We start from the raw sequence: 23,583 nt of genomic DNA, 5'->3' as shown, positions 1-23,583 counted from the left end.
CCGGTATAAACCAGTCCCCATATTTGATTTCTTAAGTTTAATGGGGGTTGAAATTTGGTGGTTACATTTCATCACTTTAGAGAAGACTAGATAACGATCGTGGTCCTCCTACTCTAGAACACAAATTCTACAGAACGATAAAAACGACAAAAATTAGCTTTAAAATTTTATTAATTGAAAGGAAAAATGAGAAGAGAGCGAAAAAAATCGAACTCCGTTTTGAAACCTAACCTCAGAATAATTTCTGATGATTAAATTACCTATTCCGTTATTTTACCAAAAAAAAAATAAGTACGATATTTTCAATATTTCTCCATTTTTTTATTTTCAAATAAACAACCAAATTACAAAAATTGGCTTGGTACCGGTGTTACTTAGTAAGCAATACCAGTTTTTTCCTTAATCCAATCCAAGTAGCTGGTGACACGGACGAATCCAGCTGGATTGCCTGATTGACAACCATCGACAGAAACGAAAGAGGTAACACCAACCAAAAGTTGCTCCTTAACCAAAACCAAGGGGCCACCAGAGTCACCACTACAAGTGGATGTACCCTTGGGGGTGGCAGTGCAAATATTTTTAGCAGTAATAACAAAAGAGTTATAGGCCTCAGTACACTCGCTATTCTCAATGACATCCATATGGGCATATTGCAAAGTGGAAGCAACAGCTTGGGCCGTATCCGAAGTCAATCCCCAACCAGAGGCAACAACTTTCTGGCCAGCATACGAAGAATATGAGGAAGACATAGAGGGCAAACGGATCTTTTGAATGCGAGAGGTATATGCCACCGAGGGGATCTCAATCAAGGAAATATCATTTCTCAAGATAATGTTGTTGTAGCCCATATGTTGATGGAATTTTTTGCTGTCTACGGTGTATTCAACCTCGGGTTTAGTACGTTCAGTTGCTCCCAAATAAACGGTAGCAGAAGTGGCTCTATTTGGGAAAAAATAAAACATTTCATAAATATTTTTTTTTTCTAAAATACTTGATGCGTTTTTAACTTACCCATCGGTACAATGGGCAGCAGTCAAAACCCAGGTATTGTCAATTAGAGATCCACCACACCACCAGCCACCATTGGGACCATTAAAACTTAAACCGACTTGATAGGGAAATTGACCTTCCTTAGCATCTAGACCATTGGTAATACGACCCTCAATAGCAGGCAATTGACGAGGATGAAGGATACGATGTTCAGGCAGGAAAGATCCAGCCGAAACAGAGGCCACAGCCAAAGCAAGAACAACGAATAATTTCATGATCACTGTCGAAGAAGACTAATATCGCTCTAGTTGCTCTTGGCCATATTTATACTAACGTCATAGGGCTTTATAATATCGTCAATATCTTTCTAGCTTTTCAAGTACCGGCATTACCTATAAAATCACTTCATTTCTTTCTATTGAATTATATTTTATAAATTATCAACTTAAGTAGGAGCTTATATTTGATTGTACAGTTAGATAACAAAAAATGTTTTTTTGGAGAAATGTCTAATCAATTGACAATTACAAAATCTTTACATTTCATTTTTAAATCCCGAAATCTAACCACCACTCTACATAATACCAAACATAATAAATTTATTTAGTATTTATTATAAAAAAAAAAACAAACAAACTTTGTTGCCCGACCGAATAAAATAAAATTTTGACAAAATTTTTTATAGAAATAAAATTTTGCCAAAAAATTTTATAGAAAGAAAATTTTGACAAATGTTCTATAGAAATAAAATTTTGACAACATTTTATTTAGAAATAAATTTTTGACCACATTTTCTATAGAAATAAGATTTTGAGCAAATTTTCTATGGAAAAAAAATTTTGACAAAATTTTTTATAGAAATAAAATGTTGACAAAATTTCTTAAAAAACAATATTGACAAAATTGTTTATAGAAATAAAATTTTGACAAAATTTTCCATAAAATAAAATTTTGACGAAATATTCTATGGAATAAAATTTTGAAAAAAAAAAATCTTTTTAAGTAAAATTTTGACAAAATTTTCCATAAAATAAAATTTTGACAAAATATTCTATGGAATAAAATTTTGAAAATCAATCAACCAAAATCAATAGGGATCTATTCTGAGCCAAAACACATACTTGTGCCAAATTTGAAGTCGATTGGACTAAAACTGCGACCTAGACTTTGATTACAAAAATGTGTTCACGGACAGACGTACATCGCTATATCGACTCAAAAGCCCACCCTGAGCATTTTTGCCAAAGACATCATGTGTCTATCTCGTCTCCTTCTGGGTGTTGGAAACATATGCACTAACTTAAAATACCCTGTTCCACAGTGTGACGCAGGGTATAATAAAATTTTGACAAAATTGTCTGTAGAAATAAACTTTTGACAAAATCTTCTATAGAAATAAAATAATGACAAAGTTTTCTATGGAACAAAATTTTGACCAGAAGTTCTATAGAAATAATTTTTTGACAAAATTTTCTATAAAATAAAATTTTTACAAAATTTTCTATCGAAATAAAATTTTGACAAAATCTTTTATAGAAATAAAATTTTAACAAAATTTTCTATAGAAATAAAATTTTTACAAAATTTTCTATAGAAATAAAATTTTTACAAAATTTTGTATAGCAATAAAATTTTAAAAAATTTCTTTAGATATAAAATTTTGACAATCTTTCTTTAGAAATAAAATGTTGAAAATTTTTCTTTAGAAATAAAATTTTGACAAAATTTTCTATAGAAATAAAATTTTGACAAAATTTCTTAGAAAAACAACTTTGACAACATTTTCTATGGAAATAAACTTTTGACAAAATTTTATATAGAAATAAAATGTTGACAAAATTTTCTATGGAATAAAATTTTGACAAAAATTTCTATAGAAATAATTTTTTGACAAAATTTTCTATAGAATAAAAGTTTTTTTTTTGTATAGAAATAAAATTTGGAAAAAAATTTGTATAGAAATTAAATTTTGACAAATTTTCGTTAGAAATAACTTTTTGACAAAAAATTCTATAGAATAAAATGTTGACAAAATTTTCTATAGAAATAATATTTTGACAAGTTTTCTATAAAAATAAAATTTCGACAAAATTTTCTATAGAAATAAAATTTTGACAAAATTTTGTATAGCAATAAAATTTGACAAATTTTCTTTAGAAATAAAATTTTGACAAAATTTTCTGTAGAAATAAAATTCTGACAAAATTTTCTATAGAAATAAAATTTTGGCAAAATTTCTTAGAAAAACAACTTTGACAAAATTTTCTTTGGGAATACAATTTTGACAAAATTTTCTATAGAAATAAAATGTTGACAAAATTTTCTATAGAAATAAAATGTTGACAAAATTTTCTATAGAAATAAAATTTTGACAAAATACAATTTTGACAAAATTTTCTATAGAAATAAAATGTTGACAAAATTTTCTATAGAAATAAAATTTTTACAAAATATATATAGAAATAAAATTTTGACAAAATTTTCTGCAGAAATAAAATGTTGACAAAATTTTCTATGGAATACAATTTTGACAGAATTTCTATAGAAATAAATTTTTGACAAAATTTCTTAGAAAAACAACTTTGACAAAATTTTATATGGAATACAATTTTGACAGAATTTCTATAGAAATAAAATTTTGACAAAATTTTCTGTAGAAATAAAATGTTGACAAAATTTTCTATGGAATAAAATTTTGACAAAAATCTATAGAAATAATTTTTTGACAAAATTTTCTATAGAATAAAATTTTTACAAAGTTTTCAGTTTTCTTTAGAAATAAAATTTTGACAAAAATTTCTATAGAAATAAAATTTTGACAAATTTTCAGTAGAAATAAAATTTTCAGTAGAAATAAAATTTTCTGTAGAAATAAACTTTTGACAAAATTTTCTATGGAATACAATTTTGACAGAATTTCTATAGAAATAAAATTTTGACAAAATTTCTTAGAGAAACAACTTTGACAAAATTTTCTATGGAGATAAAATGTTGACAAAATTTTCTATAGAAATAAAATTTTGACAAATTTTCTATAGACATAAATGTTTGACAAAATATTCTTTAGGAATAAAATTTTCTGTAGAAATAAACTTTTGACAAAATTTTCTATAGAAATAAAATGTTGACAAAATTTTCTATGCAATAAAATTTGGACAAAAATTTCCATAGGAATAATTTTTTGACAAATTTTTCTATAGAAATAAAATTTTGACAAAATTTTCTATAGAAATATAATTTTGACAAAATTTTCTATAGAAATAAAATTTTGCAAAAAAAAATTTTTGTTTGATAGTTTTTTGGTAAAATTTTCTCCAAATTTTGGTAGATTATTTATAGCTCGTGTGGTAACCGTGAGCCCAATTCAATCGGATGAACCTCTAGAAAAGGTTACATTTAAGGAAGTTGTGGAAGAAGTTAGACGATTTAAAGATAAGATATATGCAGGATACGATCTCACCAAAAGCGATGAATTGAAACATTTGCCTTAATTATGTTACTCTTAAATAGTTACAATAATGAATGCTGTATTGATACTGAGGTACGTACCAAGATTGTGTAAATTCGCAGAGATTATGTGATAATGAGAAAGATCAATATGACGCAAAATCTTACCGGCCAATATCTCTACTTCATCTAATGCTTTTTGGAAAAGTTGCAGTTGGAAATAATCTCGACCCACCACTTTAGTTTACGCAGAAAACATTCTACAATTGAGTCGAGTAACCCACATAATTGTAGAAGCATTCGAAAAAAAGATGTATGTTCCGCTATATTCTTTCCGTTTGGTTATTTTTTTCGTTTTTCCGTTTCCACGATTCCGTCATATATTTTCCGTTTGGTTAATATTTCATTGCAGTTTAATTCTTTGAGAATAATTTTGCTAGGTTTCCTATGGCAAAAATTGAAGCGACATCTATATGTAGTTCTTACTTACGATTATCGTAGACGTACCCATTCGTTTCACGAAAATAATACCAACTACAAGATATAGGTGGCGCTGACTGTTTGTAAAGAATCCCCTACACGTTATCGTTGTGACAACGACAATCACTCCTATGGTAACTAACCGTTTTAATTATGAATGTGTCGAAATGTTAAAAGTTGATTATTTAAATTGCCACTACAGTGCACTCGCGGTAGCGTGAACTAATTAAAACCGAAAATGTTTACGTTACCGAACTTCAGCGAATTTCAGAACAAAACATAGCCATATTCGGGAGTTTTACACGTTCTAGCGCGATAGTCTTTTATTTTTGTTATTAGTTATATTTAAAACTTAATTTAATTTCATGAAAAACTTAAAAAAAAATGTGATCGGAAAAATATCAGTGGGTATGGAATTATAAAGCAATTTAAATTAATAATTAAAATTCACGAAAAAGTCCAAACTAGATGAAATCAAAAATCAAACATTTTGTAAGTGTATTTGAAATTGTATTTGGCATTGTGAATCTGCCTTTAACGACAAATTTCATGATTTTCAGCGTTAAGTTTAGCTGCTAAAATCGTCATTTTTTCACGATTACTTTTCTTTAATAATCGATTTTAAGGAATACAAACTTTGTGAAAATTTGCTTTGGGCTATTCCCCATCAACTTATAATAGAATTTGCAAAAAATATGTATAATTTTATGCCTTTTTAAAGGGTGATACGGTCAAAATTTGGTCAAGGGAAAACGCGTGTAAATCGGTGAAATCGTTTATTTAAAAAATCAAATTAAATTTCTTTTTCAAGTTCAATTAGTATAAAATTCAGGAAAAATATTCAGTTAGGCTATCGCTTTTCCAAATCCGAATTGCCGGGCCTCACGCTTGACACCTGCCATCAGATTTTGTACAGCCACCTTGTCCACCTTCTTCGTCGCAGAAAGCCAGTTTGCCTTGAACTGCTGCTCGTCCTTAGCAGTTTTTTTGGTCTTCTTTAGGTTCCGCTTGACAATAGCCCAGTATTTCTCAATTGGGCGGAGCTCTGGCGTGTTGGGAGGGTTCTTGTCCTTGGGAACCACCTGCAGGTTGTTTGCGGCGTACCACTCCATCGCCTTTTTACCGTAATGGCAAGATGCCAAATCCGGCCAAAACAGTACGGAACAACCGTGTTTCTTCAGGAAAGGCAGCAGACGTTTATTCAAACACGCTTTCACGTAAATTTCTTGGTCGACAGTCCCGGAAGCATGAAAATGCTGCTTTTCAAGCCACAGGTACAGATGGCTTGCCAAACCAGATATTTCTTTGCGAACTTTGACAGTTTTATGTGCTTGAAAATATCTGCTACCTTTCCCCTTCCTTTTGCCGTATAACACTCCTGTCCCGGAAGCTGCTTGTAGTCGGCTTTGACGTAGGTTTCGTCGTCCATTACCACACAGTCAAACTTCGTCAGCATCGTCGTGTACAGCCTCCGGGATCGCGCTTTGGCCGTCGTATTTTATTTATCATCGCGATTTGGAGCCACTACCTTCTTGTAAGTCGATAGTCCGGCTCGTTTTTGGCTCGATTCACGGTTGTAGACGATACACCCAGCTTATATGCGGGTTTCGCTTGAAACTACCGGCAACTCTCTTTGTCGTCTCAGCGGCTTCCGGTTTTCGATTTCCCCCCGATCCAGACTTCCTGGCTGTCGACAAACGTTCCCCAAACACTTTAATTACATTTGTAACGGTTGATTTGGCAACTTTTCGCGATTTTGCAAGCTTTCCCAGCAAAAAATGGAGCAGTATTTCAGCAGGATTGTAAGGGAGAGAGGCAGTACCAACTGCTTACAAAACAACTGAATCAGCGCTGATTTTTGTGGGCGATGTCCTGATTTAGAGCAGCTTCTAAAGGGTGATTCTTTTGAGGTTAGGATTTTCATGCATTAGTATTTGACAGATCACGTGGGATTTCAGACATAGTGTCAAAGAGAAAGATGCTCAGTATGCTTTGACATTTCATCATGAATAGACTTACTAACGAGCCACAACGTCGAATTTTCAGTGAATGGGCCCTAGAAAAGTTGGCAGAAAATCCGCTTTTTTATCGACAAATTTTGTTCAGCGATGAGGCTCATTTCTGGTTGAATGGCTACGTAAATAAGCAAAATTGCCGCATTTGGAGTGAAGAGCAACCAGAAGCCGTTCAAGAACTGCCCATGCATCCCGAAAAATGCACTGTTTGGTGTGGTTTGTACGCTGGTGGAATCATTGGACCGTATTTTTTCAAAGATGCTGTTGGACGCAACGTTACGGTGAATGGCGATCGCTATCGTTCGATGCTAACAAACTTTTTGTTGCCAAAAATGGAAGAACTGAACTTGGTTGACATGTGGTTTCAACAAGATGGCGCTACATGCCACACAGCTCGCGATTCTATGGCCATTTTGAGGGAAAACTTCGGAGAACAATTCATCTCAAGAAATGGACCGGTAAGTTGGCCACCAAGATCATGCGATTTGACGCCTTTAGACTATTTTTTGTGGGGCTACGTCAAGTCTAAAGTCTACAGAAATAAGCCAGCAACTATTCCAGCTTTGGAAGACAACATTTCCGAAGAAATTCGGGCTATTCCGGCCGAAATGCTCGAAAAAGTTGCCCAAAATTGGACTTTCCGAATGGACCACCTAAGACGCAGCCGCGGTCAACATTTAAATGAAATTATCTTCAAAAAGTAAATGTCATGGACCAATCTAACGTTTCAAATAAAGAACCGATGAGATTTTGCAAATTTTATGCGTTTTTTTTTAAAAAAAAGTTATCAAGCTCTTAACAAATCACCCTTTATATAGCGCTGATATAATTGCTCATTTTAACAGAAATATTGCTCAGAAGTGATGTATAATCTAGAGTATACCATTGTTGGCATGAAGGAAAACAGCACTACTTTTCACGCATCTATACTGCATGAATTGGTTGCAATAACATAAACGAATGATCATAAACTAGTTTGATTACTCGTTTACGTTATTGCCACCGATTCGTGCAGTGTGGATGCACTGCCTACTTTATTGTATACCAAACAGCGCAACTAAACTCTTACTGCTGAAGTATTTTTTGCTGGGTTGCGTGCGAGTAGCTCGGATTTTCGCGATGCGCGAGCAAAATTTTGATACGCTGCTCTTCTTGCTTGGACGGCATTTTGACAACTGAAGAGTGAATTCCAAAATCAAAATAGGAGCAACATTCTACACACACACACCTTCAAAATGAGGGGTGTTCAGGTTTTTTAAATGCAAAATTGAAAGAAATACGTCAAGTTTATATTGACCAAATTTTGACCGTATCACCCTTTATACCATGCGCCACACTGTGGAACAGGGTATTATAAGTTAGTGATAGACACATGGTGTCTTTGGCAGAAAAGCTCAGGGTGGGCTCCTGAGTCAATATAGCCATGTCCGTCTGTCCGTGAACACATTTTTGTAATCAAAGTCTAAGTCACAGTTTTAGTCCAATCGACTTCAAATTTAGCACAAGTATGTGTTTTGGCTCAGAATAGAACCCTATTTGGAAGAAATCGATTCAGATTTAGATATAGCTTCCATATATATTTTTCGCCCGATATGGACTTATATGGCCCCAGAAGCCCGAGTTTTGCCCAATTTGGTTGAAATTTTGCACAGGGAGTAGATTTAGCATTCTAGCCATGCGTGCCAAATTTGATTGAAATCGGTTCAGATTTATATATAGCTCCCATATATAGCTTTCGCCCGATTTACCCTCATATGACCACAGAGGCCAATTTTTTGCTCCGATTTAGTTGAAATTTTGCACATGGAGTAGAATTATCATTGTAGCTATGCCTGCCAAATTTGGTTGAAATCGGTTCTGATTTAGATATAGCTCCCATATATATGTTTTTCTGATTTCGACAAAAATGGTCAAAATACCAACTTTTTCCTTGTAAAATCGCCTCTGCTTAGTCGAAAAGTTGTAAAACTGACTGTAATTTTCCTTAATCCTTAATATATATATATATCGAGCGATAATTCATAAATAAACTTTTGTGAAGTTTCCATAAAATTGCTTCAGATTTAAATCTTTCCCATATTTTTTTTTTACACCCTCAAAAAATATCGCTTCTTTAACATATGTTCCAAACATATTTTGCAGGAAGCACATATATTATTAGATACTGCCGAAACATTAATATGTTTGTTTTATGTGAACATATCATATGTTTGGAAGCATTTTGAGCCCACAAATATTATATGCTTGGAAGAATTTTTCCCAAAGACGATTGTGCTCATTGCCTAACATACTCGTAATTTTCACTTCCTCGAAATATTTTAGTTCTTGGCACCTTTTTCTGTAATACAAATAATGTTGAAGAAATTATTCACTTTTATAAATTTTTTAAATTTTACCTTTCGCCTGCACGGAACATCGAACCGAGGACTATACAGTTTGTAAGCCAACAAACTACCCACTGGACTACGTAGCTGTTATAGTCACCAGTAGATAATTATCGTTATAACTTACACTTATATAGCATAGTTTGCAGCGCCCACGAGCCCATGCAAGCATAACATTATTTAAGAGAAACATACATTTGTTTGCCACGTGGACTCTCCCGTCAACTCTCCCGTCAACTCTCCCGGTTTCCATCTCAATTTCTTTCTCTATACTCTCTCTGTCGCTTTGAATAAAATATCACAACATATGTATGTTTAGTCGAAATTTGTAAATTTATATATGTTTGCATTCACACATATGATTTTTATGAAACATTCATGCCCCAAACATAATATATTCTAACATATTAAAATAGATGTCCCAAACATTTAGTGTTAGTTTAGGAACATTCCTTGTTTGCACTTAAATATATTGTGTTTTAAAATTGTGCCCGAAACACATTTTGTTTATATCGGAACATATGAAAAACATATTTTTCTAAGAGTGTACTAACATTGCGTTTCACCCTAGTGCATTAGCCGACTTAAATTTTGAGTCTATAGAATTTGTAGAAGTCTATCAAATTCTGTCCAGATCGAGAGATATTTAAATGTAAGTATTTGGGACAAACCTTTATATATAGCACCCAACACATTTGACGGATGTGATATGATGGTATCGAAAATTTAGATCTACAAAGTGGTGCAGGGTATAATATAGTCGGCCCCGCCCGACTTTAGACCTTCCTTACTTGTTTTTAATTTGACTCGCATCGAAAATTGTTTGAGATATTATTGAGTAGCGATGCATTTCAATTTGAGGATAACACTTGAGAAATTGTTGCTAATGTGTTGAATTTTACTGTTGAGAGTAATGTCTGTCAATTTCGCAACTTGTATATTACACTTATCCTTTGAAAAAATGTTTCAAAAATTGTTGAAATTTAGCACTTTTTCAAACGTTTGTGTTTATTGAGGTATCTCTTTTTGTTTTATTGCTTTAACTCTCCAAAAGTCACCACCGCATTTCTCCACAAATGTTTTTCAAATCTATCTATGTCCAACCTCATCTACTCTTACTCAATGATGTTATTCTTTCTGTTCTTTCATTTTTTTTACATTTTATATGCATTTACTGTAATTGTTTAACAGATGCATCTCTCTCGCTCTCTCTTTCTCACATTGCATTAACATCAATGTTCTCTCAAATGCATTTCTCTTCACATGCATGGCCAACAAAGATCACTAACACAAACAATTGTCTCTCAACTCAATGCAATCATAAAGAAAGTAATAATAATTGCTATGTGCAACGTATTAGTTTCTGGTTCCTCTAAATCTATAAAATTTAAAAAAAAAACCTGTTTTTATTTGAGACATTAAAGTAAAAAAAAAGAAAAACCTGTTTTATATTTGTTTACTTCAAACAAATTACCCTTTCATATATTACAAATTGTTAGCTCTATCGCATTATGGGCATTTTTATTCCCTCCAATATAGGATGGGGGGTATATTAACTTTGTCATTCCGTTTGTAACACATCGAAATATTGCTCTAAGACCCCATAAAGTATATATATTCTGGGTCGTGGTGAAATTCTGAGTCGATCTGAGCATGTCCGTCCGTCCGTCCGTCCGTCTGTTGAAATCACGCTAACTTCCGAACGAAACAAGCTATCGACTTGAAACTTGGCACAAGTAGTTGTTATTGATGTAGGTCGGATGGTATTGCAAATGGGCCATATCGGTCCACTTTTACGTATAGCCCCCATATAAACGGACCCCCAAATTTGGCTTGCGAAGCCTCTAAGAGAAGCAAATTTCATCCAATCCGGCTGAAATTTGGTACATGGTGTTAGTATATGGTCTCTAACAACCATGCAAAAATATATATATATATATATATATATATATATATATATATATATATATATATATATATATATATATATATATATCGAGCGATAATTCATAAATAAACTTTTGTGAAGTTTCCATAAAATTGCTTCAGATTTAAATCTTTCCCATATTTTTTTTTTACTAACATTGCGTTTCACCCTAGTGCATTAGCCGACTTAAATTTTGAGTCTATAGAATTTGTAGAAGTCTATCAAATTCTGTCCAGATCGAGAGATATTTAAATGTATGTATTTGGGACAAACCTTTATATATAGCACCCAACACATTTGACGGATGTGATATGGTATCGAAAATTTAGATCTACAAAGTGGTGCAGGGTATAATATAGTAGGCCCCGCCCGACTTTAGACTTTCCTTACTTGTTTTTAATTTGACTCGCATCGAAAATTGTTTGAGATATTATTGAGTAGCGATGCATTTCAATTTGAGGATAACACTTGAGAAATTATTGCTAATGTGTTGAATTTTACTGTTGAGAGTAATGTCTGTCAATTTCGCAACTTGTATATTACACTTATCCTTTGAAAAAATGTTTCAAAAATTGTTGAAATTTAGCACTTTTTCAAACGTTTGTGTTTATTGAGGTATCTCTTTTTGTTTTATTGCTTTAACTCTCCAAAAGTCACCAACGCATTTCTCCACAAATGTTTTTCAAATCTATCTATGTCCAACCTCATCTACTCTTACTCAATGATGTTATTCTTTCTGTTCTTTCATTTTTTTTACATTTTATATGCATTTAATGTAATTGTTTAACAGATGCATCTCTCTCGCTCTCTCTTTCTCACATTGCATTAACATCAATGTTCTCTCAAATGCATTTCTCTTCACATGCATGGCCAACAAAGATCACTAACACAAACAATTGTCTCTCAACTCAATGCAATCATAAAGAAAGTAATAATAATTGCTATGTGCAACGTATTAGTTTCTGGTTCCTCTAAATCTATAAAATTAAAAAAAAAACCTGTTTTTATTTGAGACATTAAAGTAAAAAAAAAGAAAAACCTGTTTTATATTTGTTTACTTCAAACAAATTACCCTTTCATATATTACAAATTGTTAGCTCTATCGCATTATGGGCATTTTTATACCCTCCACCATAGGATGGGGGGTATATTAACTTTGTCATTCCGTTTGTAACACATCGAAATATTGCTCTAAGACCCCATAAAGTATATATATTCTGGGTCGTGGTGAAATTCTGAGTCGATCTGAGCATGTCCGTCCGTCCGTCCGTCCGTCCGTCCGTCCGTCCGTCTGTTGAAATCACGCTAACTTCCGAACGAAACAAGCTATCGACTTGAAACTTGGCACAAGTAGTTGTTATTGATGTAGGTCGGATGGTATTGCAAATGGGCCATATCGGTCCACTTTTACTTATAGCCCCCATATAAACGGACCTCCAAATTTGGCTTGCGAAGCCTCTAAGAGAAGCAAATTTCATCCAATCCGGCTGAAATTTGGTACATGGTGTTAGTATATGGTCTCTAACAACCATGCAAAAATTGGTCCACATCGGTCCATAATTATATATAGCCCCCATATAAACCGATCCCCCGATTTGGCTTGCGAGGCCTCTAAGAGAAGCAAATTTCATCCGATCCGGCTGAAATTTGGTACATGGTGTTAGTATATGGTCTCTAACAACCATGCAAAAATTGGTCCACATCGGTCAATAGTTATATATAGCCCCCATATAAACCGATCCCCCGATTTGGCTTGCGAGGCCTCGAAGAGAAGCAAATTTCATCCTATCCGGCTGAAATTTGGTACATGGTGTTAGTATATGGTCTCTAACAACCATGCAAAAATTGGTCCACATCGGTCCATAATTATATATATCCCCCATATAAACCGATCCCCCGATTTGGCTTGCGGAGCCTCTAAGAGAAGCAAATTTCATCCGATCCGGCTGAAATTTGGTACACGGTGTTAGTATATGGTCTCTAACAACCATGCAAAAATTGGTCCACATCGGTTCATAATTATATATAGCCCCCATATAAACCGATCACCAGATTTGACCTCCGGAGCCTCTTGGAAGACCAAAATTCATCTGATTCAGTTGAAATTTGGTACGTGGTGTTAATATATGGCCTTAAACTCCCATGCAAAAATTGGTCGAAATCGGTCCATAATTATATATAGCCCCCATATAAACCGATCCCCAGATTTGACCTCCGGAGCCCCTTGGAAGAGCAAACTTCATCCGATTCGGTTGAAATTTGGTACGTGATATTAGTATATGGTATCCAACAACCATGCAAGAATTGATTCATATCCATAATTATATATAGCACCCATATAAACCGATCTCCAGATTTGACCTCCGGTGCCTTTTGGAGAAGCAAAATTCATCCGATCTGGTTGAAATTTTGTACATGGTGGTAGTATATGATATTTAATAACCATGCCAAAAGTGGTCCATATCATTCCATAATCATATATAGCCCCCATATAAACCGATCCCGAGAGTTGGTTTTGGAGCCTCTTGGAGGAGCAAATTTCATCCGAGTTAGTTGAAATTTTGTACATTGTGCTAGTATATGGCCGTTAACAACCATGCCTAACTAGGTCTATATCGGTCTATAGTTATATATAGCCCTCAGATAAATCGATCCCCAATCACACAAAAATTGGTCCATATCAATAATTGTATATAGCCCTCATATAAGCGACCCCCATATTGCAGTTCTGGCTCCCTACGTACCGTGCAAAAGTCCATATCGATTCGTAATTATTTGTAGACTTACCTACACATACTTTTTTTGTCTAATGTATACCACATATGGACTAACACACACAACCCAAGTAATTCGATTGACGCAATCCATGGTGGAGGGTACATAAGATTCGGCCTGGCCGAACTTACGGCCGTTTGTACTTGTTTTTTTTTTTTAATTTTGATTAAATTACATCTGGGTGCTTAGATTAATTAAGAAACTCTATATCATTAGAACAATTTAGAAAAAAATTAAAATTTTCTTCCATATTTAACACAGATATGTGTGTCATTGAAATATGTATGACCTTTTTCATTTCCATTCTTAATTCTTTTGTGAAATAGTAACAGAAATTTCACAAAGAGTTGTGACCATACATGATGATAAAGTTAATTGAGTTTTTGAGTGCAAAGCCAATTTATTTTCTATTCACAAAACAAAAACCAAACACAAAATCACTCAAATATCTATACCCACATGTAATGCTCCAAACCAAAATAATCGAAATAAAAAAAAACAATTTCAACAATAGACAACTCATAAAATGCATTGGGGAAGCCGAATTCCACCTATGGCTCTGTTGCAGCGTTTGAGCGACAATAAGGGTCAACTGATAAGAACATTCGAAATTGACGTAGCGTTCGTGTTCAATAGGTAATGCAATAGCAGTTTTACCAAACAATCTCATACGATGTACGACTCTACAGGTTTTCATAGGGCTGGCTTATCTTCAAATGAGTTCTGCCTTACGCTCTTATCACTACAATGAAAAAACATTCAAAATTTTCGGCACAACAACGAGCTGGCTGGCTGGCTGGCTGACATTCATTGATGTTGTGTATGCATGCCTCTATATGAAGACTCTCATTCAGTCTAATTGCGATACTTAGGGAGTAAAGAACACAGATTCGTCTGTTGGCGATTTGGGTCGTTATCGTTTTGGGGAAAATCAGGGACAAATTGGTATAAACGTGTGAAATTTGTCCGTCCATCGATCAAAAAGAAAAAAAAAAACAAAAATAATAAAATTCAAGGGCGGCTAATCGTGTGATTAACTATATTTTCAATATCCTCCATATTGAGGCTTACAACTTACAACTGTGTGTGTGCGTGTAAAACTAAAATTGAGCTGACGTCAAAAGTGATAGCTGTTCATTAAACACAAAAAAAAACTTTAAGAAAAATCTCTTTCTTGGCTTATAAATACAGTGGCAGTCACGTATTCGCTTTTTTGAGATATAATTCCTATACAGTGATCTTCATTATCTTCATTGGCTTACATGTAATCTTTGATATATTTATTTCGGTAAGGATTTTTAATTAAAATAAATTTCAATTATACAGGTATATTTCTAATTTATTTTTAGAATAACATACTATCACAAAGTCTTCAACAATTATGATGTCACGTACCGTCCGGTAAGTGTACAATATCTAAGTAAAACCTGTGAATCATCCTTTAAACGGTGACAAAAGTATCAAAGGTTATATAGTAGGGTTGGTCAGTTGCAAAAATTAAATAAGTCTGGAACATATTGGAAACCATAATATCTAATGGACTCTTAACAATTAGAGGTCGCAAGTTTATACACCTTTGCTCTATCATAAGGAATGCCATTGATGATAAGATTGTGATGTGGTGCGAATTTGTAAAATTATATTAATGCATTATATTATGACGTCCACATAATCGGGGTAAATGAGTTAACATTTCCAAGAACGATATACATGTAGTAGAAATCAAGTATCGATGAGGTAAAGCGACTTAATTAAACTCTCTCACCAAGGTGTTCTATATTTAATAAATATTGCAATTTAAAATAATTTAACTTCTTATAATCTTGATCTTATTTGGATATACTCATCTTATTATTTTAAATAAATTTATTCAAATTTATTTAAATTAAAGTTAATTTAATGGAATATTTATTTTGGATATTGGTTGGTACTCAATGCCAGTTGTTTGTGTTAGAGATGTTTGTAATGTGTGTAGGTTATACATATAGGGAGAAATGCGTTAATGAGTTTCCAAGAGTATTAATGCAATGAGAGAAAGAGAGAGAGAGAGTCGTTAACATTTCAATATCAACTGAAAGATTTTACGCGCAAATGCAACAGAAACAATAACAACATTGAAGTAGAATAGAGAGATAGAAAGTGCATTTACAATTTGTCCAAGTGTGTACTATATCCATTTATCATTGTATTGCATGTAGCCCTACAATGTAGGGGGAAATGCTTTATTGACTTTGACGGGCAATGATATCAATGGTGTGAGAGCATCTGTTAAACGATTACAGTTGCACAATAGCTTTAAAAATTATATGCGCAAAAGGAACAGCATGTATATTATTAACATTGAGTAGGAATGAAGGAGTACGGAATTTATAGAGCACATTAGCGTTGCCAACTATTGACAAAAATAACTAAATCTTGGGATATTTACAGCAGGAAATGGCAAAATAAAATGTATTGCCTTTATTTAAGCAATACATTAACATTTACAATTTTAAACAAGTAAAACTATGCTATTTAATTTGACAAACATTGTTGTTATAAGAATTATTATTTTCAATCTTTTTAGGATAGGATTTTGGGGTCAAGCAAGGAAAAAATACCTTATGGGTAAAAAGTGTTTTTTTTTAACGTTTGGGGAGATTTTCGAAGGAATTCTGACATAAATATGGAGGGTCAACACAAGTACCTAAATATAAGAAAGTATGCATTAGCATCCCAGCAAAAAAATTTGGAAGTTCTTCCAAAGGCACAACTTTAAAAGCACATCCAGAAGATGCACTCCCAATGATGTTCTTTATTTTAACTACACAGGAAGTTCTTTTAATTCAATTTTTTATAACTTGTTTTTTCATACTTTTAAGGGATAATTTTAACTTTTTATACCCTGCTCCACACTGTGGAACAGGGTATTATAAGTTAGTGCATATGTTTGCAACACCCAGAAGGAGACGAGATAGACACATGGTGTCTTTGGCAAAAATGCTCAGGGTGGGCTCTTGAGTCGATATAGCGATGTCCGTCTGTCCGTGAACACATTTTTGTAATCAAAGTCTAGGTCGCAGTTTTAGTCCAATCGACTTCAAATTTGGCACAAGTATGTGTTTGGGCTCAGAATAGATCCCTATTGATTTTGGAAGAAATCGGTTCAGATTTAGATATAGCTCCCATATATATAGATTTCGCCCGATATGGACTTATATGGCCCCAGAAGCCAGAGTTTTACACTAATTTGCTTAAAATTTTGCACAAGAAGAACAATTAGTACTATAGTCAAGTGTGCCAAATTTTATTGAAATCGGTTCAGATTTAGATATAGCTCCCATATATATCTTTCGCCCGATATGGACTAATACGGTCCTAAAGGCCAGAGTTTTGGCCCAATATGGTTGAAAATTTGCACAAGGAGTAGATTTAGCATTGTAGCTATGCGTGCCAAATTTGGTTGAAATCGGTTCAGATTTAGATATATCTCCCATATATAGCTTTGGCCCGATTTACACTCATATGACCACAGAGGCCAATTTTTAACTCCGATTTAGTTGAAATTTTGCACAGGGAGTAGAATTAGCATTGTTGCTATGCGTGCCAAATTTGATTGAAATCGGTTCAGATTTAGATATAGCTCCCATATATATGTTTTTCTGATTCCGACAAAAATGGTTAAAATACCAATATTTTCCTTGTAAAATCGCCACTGCTTAGTCGAAAAGTTGTAAAAATGACTCATATTTTCCTAAACTTCTAATACATATATATCGAGTGATAAATCATAAATAAACTTTTGCGAAGTTTCCTTAAAATTGCTTCAGATTTAAACGTTTCCCATATTTTTTTACTAACATTGTGTTCCACCCTAGTGCATTAGCCGACTTAAATTTTGAGTCTATAGATTTTGTAGAAGTCTATCAAATTCTGTCCAGATCGAGTGATATTTAAATGTATGTATTTGGGACAAACCTTTACATATAGCCCCCAACACATTTGACGGATGTGATATGGTATCGAAAATTTAGATCTACAAAGTGGTGCAGGGTATAATATAGTCGGCCCCGCCCGACTTTAGACTTTCCTTACTTGTTTTTGTTTCAAATAGGTTAAAAACAGAGTAAGAATTCATTTGCTGGGATTTCTCTTGCTATGCATCCCAGCAAAAGAAGCGTCGCCAAAAATAGTAATGAAAATGTTCTTTTTGGATCCGGAAGTGGTGCAAAATTAACGCAGAAGCGATGAATTTAACATGGGCTTGTCATAGGACAGAAGTCCTCCATTTCAAAGCCGGTGCACTGAATTTGCATTACTCTTTAGGTGTGATCCGAATTCAATGTTTTGGGTGTAAATTAAAAAACTCTTTGATAATTTATCAAATAAATAATTTTTATAATTTTTTATAATTTTTAATGGATACTAACGCTTGTCTGAAACGTTTGGCCTCAAATATTTTCAAAAATTCACAATTTTTTCTGATTGGATTTAGCATTTTTTTCGACAAAATTTATATAATTTTTACCATTTTATGAATTTTTAAACTGCTTTTAACCATTTTGAAACAAAAAAAAGTTAAAAACCCGTTAAAAATATGAAAAAAACATGTTATAAAAAATTGAATGAAAAGAACTTCCTGTGTAGTTAAAATAAAGGACATCATTGGGAGTACATCTTCTAGAAGTGCTTTTAAAGTTGTGCCTTTGGAAGAACTTCCAAATTTTTTGCTGGGATATGCATCTGTTGAAAGGACATTTTCAATGTTCAACATAGTTAAAAACAAACTAAGGAACCGTATGTCAATTTCAATAACTTAAAGCTATTTTATTTTAAGCGTTGGATATTCCTTAAATAGTGTTTGTCATAATTTTACACCTGCAATGAAATTATTAAATTATTTATTTCCAACAATTTTTATACTGCAACTGCAGAAAATATAGAAATTAAAAAAAAATAAATAAAAAAACTAATTTTTGGTTTATTTTTCTATTTTAAAACACGAATTTTCACTAATCTATTTTTTAATGTGACTTAAAACACTATAACGTTAATTATTTTATTTTTGGTTATTTTTAGATCTGTTCTAAAATTAATTTAATTAATTAATTATTTTATTTTGGTAGCATTTTTATCTGTGTACTTTTTTATGTTTGATACTTCATCTAGGTATTGAATGGACTAATTTGTATGGTATCTTTACCGAAATACCTTCATTCTTCAATCAACGCGGTCCCTTACCACGGTAACCATGGTTAACATAGTAAATTTCTACCAAAAATTTTAGATTTCCTACTGTTTGATAGATTGGTAGAATTTTTGATGTTTTGGTAGATTTTGCAAAATATTTCTTTTCAACTAAGAGGTACTACATATATTTCATTTAGGAATAAAAATGTAGACAATATTTTCTATAGAATTTTCTTTAAAAATAAAATTTTGACAAAATTTTCATTAGAAATAAAATTTCGCTAAAATTATCTTTATAAATATAATTTTGACAAAATTTTCCAAAGAAATAAAATTTTGACAAAATTTTCCAAAGAAATGAAATTTTGACAAATTTTTCTTTAGAAATAAAATTTTTACAAAATTATCTTTATAAATAAAATTTGAACAAAATTTTCTAAAGAAATAAAATTTTTTACCACATTTTTTTTAGAAATAAAATCTTGACAAAATTTTATATAAGAATAAAATTTTAATAAAATTTTATATAAGAATAAAATTTTAATAAAATTTTCTGTAGAAATAAAATTTTGACAAAATTTTCTTTAGAAATAAGATTTCGACAAAATTTTTTAAAGAATAAAATTTTGACGAAATATAATTAAGAAATAAAATTTTGACAAAAATTTATTTATAAATAAAATTTTGACAAAATTTTCTATAGAAATAAAATTTCGACAAAATTTGGCAAAAAATCTTGACAAAATTTTATTTAGAAAAAAATTTGGGCAACATTTTCTAAACAAATTAAATTTTGACGAAATTTTCTAAAGAAATAAAATGTTTTCTTTAGAAAAAAAAATTTGAACAAAATTTTCTAAAGAAATAAAATTTTGACCACATTTTATATAGGAATAAATTTTTTTTTAGAAATAAATTTTTGACACCATTTTCTTTAGAAATAAAATCTTGACAAAATTTTATATAGGAATAAAATTTTAATAAAAATTTCTTTAGAAATAAAATTTTGACAAAATTTTCTTTAGAAATAAGATTTCGACAAAATTTTCTAAAGAATTAAAATTTTGACAAAATGTTCTAACGAAATAAAATTTAGACAACATTATCTATAGAAATACAATATTGACAAAATTTTCTTTAAAAATAAGATGTTCGCAAAATTTTCTATAGGAATAAAATGATGACAAAATTTTCTTTAGAAATAAAATTTCGACAAAATTTTGATAAGAAATAAAATTTTGACGAAATATAATAAAGAAATAAAATTTTGACAAAAATTTATTTAGAAAAAAAAATTTGGGCAACATTTTCTAAAGAAATTAAATTTTGACGAAATTTTCTAAAGAAATAAAATGTTGACAAAAATTTATATAGGAATAAAATTTTGACAAAATGTTCTAAAGAAATTAAATTTCGACAAAATTTTCTTTAGAAATAAAATTTCGACGAAATACAATAAATAAATAAAATTTTGACAAACATTTTCTATAGAAATAAAATTTCGACAAAATTTGGAAAAAAAATTTTGACAAAATTTTATTTAGAAACAAAATTTGGGCAACATTTTCTAAAGAAATTAAATTTTGATGAAATTTTCTAAATAAATAAAATGTTTACAACAATTTTTATATGAATAAAATTTTGACAAAATGTTCTAAAGAAATTAAATTTCGACAAAATTTTTTTTAGAAATAAAATTTCGACGAAATATAATAAAGAAATAAAATGTTGACAAACATTTCTTTAAAAATAAAATTTTGACAAAATTTTCTATAGAAATAAAATTTCGACAAAATTTGACAAAATTTTCTTTAGAAATAAAATTTCGACAACATTTTCTATAGGAATAAAATGTTCTTTAGTAGTAAAATTTGGACAAAATTTTCTAAAGAAAGAAAATTTTGGCAAAATTGTATATAGAAATAAAATTTCGATAAAATTTTCCAAAGAAATAAAATTTTGACGAAATTTTCTAAAGAAATAAAATTTTAACAAAAATTTCTATAGAAATAAAATTTTGACACAAATTTCTATAGAAATAAAATTTCGACCAAATTATCAACAGAAATAAAATTTTCGCAAAATTAAAAAAAATATATAAATTCAATATTTTAAAAAAATTTTAATACGTCACACGTTTTGCGTGGGTGTGGCAAAACGTGTGACGTATTCATAAGCGTAGGAAGACTTCTGGGGAGGGGGCTTAGACCCCCCAGAAAAAATTTAGCTCCCCCCAGAATTTGAAAACCTATTTACGATTTTACATTTTTATAAAAATTAAACAAGTATATACAACCGCACAAAGTTCCGCTAAAGACTTTCATGCACAATCGAATTACTTGAGTTGTGGTAGCAGTTGCCGATGGCAATGTTTGAAGTCTGATATTTATGAAATAGAGCTGTGATTGAACTTATGGTTTAGTTGAATAACTAACAGCCTGTTTCTGTATGTCGAACGAGTTCAATCGATCGACTGAAATACATAGAAACAGCTGTTTTTTGGTTTGGTAAATTCAGCTGTTTGTTTCCATTTTAGTCGATCGACAGAGCTCATTCGACATACAGAAACAGGCTGTAAAGCTCCTTTATTATATTGTTTAGTCTGGTTTAGTCATCTTAATTAAAAAATCGTAATTGGTATTAAAACTATTCTTTCAAAAATTAATATCTTAATAATGCTGCAAAAAAGCGTCGCCAAAAAAGAAGTAAAAATGTTCTTTTTGGGTCCGGAAATGGTACAAAATTGGCGGAGAAGCGATGAATGTAATAAGAACTCGTCGTATAACGAATGTCCACCGTTTCAACAGCCGTTGCAATAAATTTGCATCACTTCTTACGGTGTGATCCGAATTCAGAGCTTTGAATGTGAATTAAAAAATTGTGTGATATTTTCCCAAATAAATAATTTTTATTTCTTCGTTTTTTATTTGATTTTTGGTCGACCTTTTGTTAGAATTATATAAATATTTATAAAGACCTCGAGCTTCAAGAAACATTAATTTATAATAATTTTTATATTTTTTATGATTTTTAATGCATTCTAACGCTTGTTCGAATATTTTCAAAAATTATCGATTTTTCTATAATGGATTTAGCATTTTTGTGGCAAAATTTGAATAATTTTTACCATTTTATTTATTCTTACTCTTTTTTTTAAACTATTTGAAAAAAGAAAACAAAAATTACGCACTAAAATATGAAAAAACTGAAGTAAAAAACTTCCTGTGTAGTTAATATAATTAACTTCTTTGTGAGGAAATTTTTGGAAGTGCTTTTAAAGTTGTGCCTTTAAAACAAATCCCAATTTTTTTGCTGGGAAAAGTGTGGAACTACTTTTAGTTGCTTTATTATAAATTATTTTGATGTCTATTTTTTTATTCTTTTTTATGAAATAAAACAATAATTTAACCTATAAGTTCAGTCTATAAATTTTTAGCTAGGGGGGCTATAGCACCCCCTAGAAAAATTGTTTAGCTACGCTAATGGACGTATTATAAGCCAGCTCAATTTTCAATGTTGTTCATATTTATCTCTCTTTAAAAATAACTTTTTCATCTCACCCTTTCTTTCTCTCTCTCTCTCTCTCTCCGTTTTTCAGATATTTCAAAATGATGTACATTGTGGCCGGTATACTGTTAAGCAATGAGGATATTTGTCATACTGTTGATGCAATGCAGATATCACCTCGTGGTGAAATTAAGGAAAAACTTCAACAACATCTGGTGAGAGCTACCCAACGATCTGCTGTCAAGGAAAATATAAAAGAACACCCACCAGTAAAGAGACGTTGGCTGCCACGTCTAAGTTTATCGGAAATGATGGATCGAATCAAAAATCGCATTCGCCCACAATGGCCAGCATTCAATATTTGGGCATTGCCCAATTATGTCATTGACTTCTCCACAAATTTGATATGTCGCAAATTAATAATAAACAGTGACTGTGATATAATTTACTAATAATAGTGGGAGAGGGTGGGGCAAAATAAATGGGAAGCTTTATCACAAAAAACTATATCATTGTTATTATAGAGAATTTTGTTTACAACTCGTAGATATTTGATACGGGTACTTTATATAAATTGTAAGTGATATATAAGTAATTGGTTAAAATAAATATATAGGATCGACTTTATTTTACAAATAAAATCCATATTGATATAAAGAAGGTATGTGTGTAGTACAATTTTTTTTACAACGAAAAAAAAATCAACATAGTCTCAAACTTAAAACCAATATTAAAAAAAAACCAATTAAGCTATCAATATAACAAATATTGGTGATATTATTTTCTGTATATTTCATCGAAAATTAAACCTTGAAATAGCCAGTTCATGAGAGAACCCGGTTTACCGTCTGCAAAAAAATTTTGTTGCATATTTCCAGGCTTCCAAATT

General features: G+C 31.4%; 2 protein-coding genes across 2 annotated transcripts; one reads left to right on the top strand and one right to left on the bottom strand.

Annotated features, from left to right (window-relative positions):
- Window positions 1-299: 299 nt before the first annotated feature.
- LOC142233210 (serine protease 3-like) lies at window positions 300-1,296 on the bottom strand. Its single transcript, XM_075304056.1, has 2 exons — window positions 1,012-1,296; window positions 300-939 (listed from the first exon to the last, which is right to left on the bottom strand). The coding sequence occupies exons 1-2, from the start codon at window positions 1,263-1,265 to the stop codon at window positions 375-377; spliced, it is 819 nt and encodes a 272-aa protein (XP_075160171.1). The 5' UTR covers window positions 1,266-1,296; the 3' UTR covers window positions 300-374.
- A 13,569-nt stretch (window positions 1,297-14,865) lies between these two features.
- LOC142234795 (uncharacterized) lies at window positions 14,866-23,354 on the top strand. Its single transcript, XM_075305982.1, has 3 exons — window positions 14,866-15,306; window positions 15,368-15,419; window positions 22,786-23,354. Exons 2-3 carry the CDS (start codon window positions 15,400-15,402, stop codon window positions 23,144-23,146), a joined length of 381 nt encoding a protein of 126 aa, XP_075162097.1. The 5' UTR covers window positions 14,866-15,306; window positions 15,368-15,399; the 3' UTR covers window positions 23,147-23,354.
- The last annotated feature ends 229 nt before the right edge of the window (window positions 23,355-23,583 follow it).

The sequence above is a fragment of the Haematobia irritans genome, chromosome 4 (assembly GCF_050003625.1).
Source record: "Haematobia irritans isolate KBUSLIRL chromosome 4, ASM5000362v1, whole genome shotgun sequence".
In the NCBI taxonomy this organism is placed as follows: Eukaryota; Metazoa; Arthropoda; class Insecta; order Diptera; family Muscidae; genus Haematobia; species Haematobia irritans.
This window is presented reverse-complemented; position numbering and strand designations above follow the sequence as displayed.